We start from the raw sequence: 3,508 nt of genomic DNA, 5'->3' as shown, positions 1-3,508 counted from the left end.
GTGTCTAAAAAGTTACCAGTTATATCTTGAAACAACTGAGAAAATAGTCACTCAAATCATTTTCTGTAGATCTTAACTCTGTGAATACTCGTTGGGAAAAGCTACTTGACGTACATGGGTTGAAGGGGAAATGAGAAATCATTTCTATTTGCTTTTGTCAGTTTTAATCAGGCAATTTACTATGATCTGTGTCCCCCCACAATTCATATACTGAAACTTAATCACCAATATGACAGTATTAAGAGAGGGGCCTGCCGGAAGTGATTAAGTTAAGAGTGTAGAGCCCTTATGGATGGGATTAGTCTTTTAGTCTTACAAAAGAGGTTGACAGGAGCTGCCCTGCCCCTTGCCATGTGTGAGGATACAGAAAGAGGCGCCATCTATGAAGCAGAGTTAGCCTCCATCAGACACCAAATCTGCTGGCACCTTGATCTTGGACTTCCCAGCCCCTAAAACTTCAAGGAATAAATTTCTGTTCTTTTAAGTTACCCAGTCTAAGGCATTTTTGTTATAGCAGCCCAAACAGACTAATATACAATTTATTATTTTTATAATATGGATAGTAATAAAAAAAAATAGGCTTTCCTCTTTCTTATCATCTTAAACAAATGAGAGAATGATAGGCAAGGAGGAGTTCTAGGTACTTGCTAGCCCAGCCCTGTGGTCTTATTCAATGCCTATTTGATTTTAATCAATGATTAGAAGTTACACAATTAGCGGTGGAAGGAAAGTATAAATGCACTAATAAATATCGGCCCACTGCAAAGTAATAGGTGAAAACGAACAAAGAAAGCAGACAAAAGAAATTCAAGACAGCTTGGGACCACTAAGTGGAGAGCATCAGAAAGCTACATTAACAGTAGTGGCACTAAGGGGATATGATACCAAAGCAAATGGAAATAAATGATGTTTAAGAGTAGTCCTAAATCATCAAGATTTAATTATGGTCTTTAAGGAAGGAGTTCCTTTCCCAAGCACCTCAACAAAAAGAAGGTACCTATTGTTTGAAAAAAATCTGAAATTTCAAGTATTTACATTATATTAAAATATGAAAAGTTTTAAAAACAGACAAAATTCAGAGACTCGTAACAAACCTGACATATTCCTCACCAGATTCAACAATGATCAAGCTTTTGCCACACTTGCTTCAGCTCTTCCATTTTTCTTTTTTTGAAGCATTTAAAAATAAATTGTGGATATCAAGGCAGTTTTATCCCTACATACCTCAGGATACATATTTTTTTAAAAAATGAGACACTGTTTTACATAGCCACAATGCCATTATCAGTTTATATTCTTAAGAAATCATTGTAAGTCAATTTTATCACCTGAACTGCTAAAATCAGGAGTTACTGTATTTATGATAATCTTCTTACCTTTGCTTGTACTGAACAAGATCATTCCTTGTGTGATTTATTAACAAGAATGTAGCTGCTCCATCATGATAATCTGAAAATGTAATAACTGTAGAATGCTCAGCCAAATTAACTTCTGCTATAATACCTCCAAGCTAAAAGAAAAAAACATTCTTTAAAGGGATCATTAATATTCTCAAGAATATTAACTAATAAATTTAATAATAAAACTATTCAAAACTTGGAAACTTAATTTTTTGAGATGATTGAAAAAACAATTCAGAATTTTGTATTACATTTCTGGGAAACCATGAATCTCAATTATTATATGAAGATGAATGACATTCCAGATGTGGTACATTCTACTATTCCAGATACTACAACTAACTTTTTGTATAACAAATTATGTTATGTCTCTGTTACCTTCTGGTACCTTTTCCTTTTCAAAAAGAAATGTTTGTTCATTTTTGGTGAAAGGGAAAAAAATAAACAGAGGTAACTATTCAATATAAAAAAAATAAAATACTAGTATGTATTAGTTTTCTAATGAAATATGCGAAAAAAAAATCACTTACCTTATTATCCAGACGCAATAAAATACAATTTTCTTGCTTGTTAAAATATATCCTTTTGGGAGGATCCTCACTCCTTTCAACTTGAATAAGAAGTTTACTAGAAGCATCCTTAGGCCAAAAGGGGATACACTAAAATACATATTACATATGTTTATAAAAAAACAGATTTCATCACAAATACTTATATAATTTTAATATGCCCATCAGAGTAGACTTAAACTTTACAAAAATCTCTTTCAACACTGCTCTGGTTATTGGGTTGCTTAGCTACAACAGTTGTAAACTGTCAACTTAAAGACATGGGTTGTCACTTGTGAGCACTGTGAATACAATAGGTTGTAAGTTGAAGAGCCATGGCAAGTAGAGTGCTGGGGAGGAAAGACTTTGATGTAGTCATGGTCTTATAGAGAAAGGTCGAAAAATCATCAAGAAAGCTGAGCCAAGAACTGGGAAGCAGATAATCAGTTTAAAACAAGGGTACATTGAGTTACTAAAAATGAAAATCAGGTTTTGGGCATCATTTGATAATTAAGCAGAAGTCAAAGTGCACACAAATAGCAAGTAAGGACATGTACTAAATCTAGGGTCCTGGTCATCAAAAAAAGTAAAAGTATCCAAAGTTGAGAGTAGGCAAAGAAGCTCAGAATCTTAAGAAACAACTTGGACATCAGTGACCTGGAAACCGAACTAAAAGAACAAGATACAGTCAAGTTACCAGGAAAAAGACTAGACAGCCAACAGAAGCTGGAAACAAAGAAAAGAGATAAATGAAGAAGAATGGAGAACCAGCCTCGTCAGTAAACTATTAGTCAATCCATCTTAGGCCCTGACCAGACTGGTCACTTCACATATTTCATTGAAACTTTTCATGCATGATATCTCATCATCACCATATGACCAGGGGAAAATGAAGCAGAACCTAGTTGTTAGAGCTAAATGTCTTAACTTATTAAAGGCAGTTTTATTCAACCATAAAAGGTAATTAATGGAACTGGATATGGGACATGGATAAGGATATAACCTGACGTGGTGGTGCACAGCCAGGGCATTACAGTCTCAGGGACTCAAGCACTCCCCTTCCCTAGAGCTTTTATGCATATCTACATTCCTTGCCTATGTACTTCATTTGGAGGTTCTTTATCAGGGCCCTTCAGCATAGGCCTCCCTCAGGGGGAAAGGGGGAACCCTGAAGTTACTTTTTCTCCATTTTAAGCACTCAAGACTTTTCCACTCTTAACCCCTCCCCCTTGCCCTCCTCCATTCCCCAGGTCCATAAAACTGCTGGAGTCTTTTGTTCAGGGTTCCCTAGACAGTGAGACAATCTCCACATCTGTGCTGATCCACCTGATCCTTGACAAATGCTATTTCATGAGAAAAAAATGCCATTCTGAAAAAAAAAAATGCAACAGGGGTAGTTGGTTCTTTCTCTGATTTAACCTCCTGCTTTTACAGGCTGAATATCCCCTACTTGAAATGCTTGGGACTAGAAGTGTTTTGAATTTTCTTCAATTTTGGAATATTTGCATATATATAACGAGGTATCTTGGACATGGGACCAAAATTTTTTTTTTTTTTTTT

General features: G+C 35.3%; 1 protein-coding gene across 1 annotated transcript in view; it reads right to left on the bottom strand.

The window, feature by feature from the left end:
- The window catches only part of VPS13A (vacuolar protein sorting 13 homolog A (S. cerevisiae)), a 262,251-nt gene that overhangs the window by 66,432 nt on the left and 192,311 nt on the right, over positions 1-3,508 (bottom strand). The window contains 2 exon segments of the mRNA XM_012650655.1: positions 1,377-1,510; positions 1,931-2,059. Coding sequence (XP_012506109.1) covers positions 1,377-1,510; positions 1,931-2,059 — 263 coding nt within the window.

This window comes from Propithecus coquereli, unplaced genomic scaffold (assembly GCF_000956105.1).
Source record: "Propithecus coquereli isolate 6110/MARCELLA unplaced genomic scaffold, Pcoq_1.0 Scaffold339, whole genome shotgun sequence".
Lineage (NCBI taxonomy): Eukaryota > Metazoa > Chordata > Mammalia > Primates > Indriidae > Propithecus > Propithecus coquereli.
The sequence above is the reverse complement of the archived record's forward strand: the minus strand, read 5'-3'. Positions and strand labels throughout refer to the sequence as shown.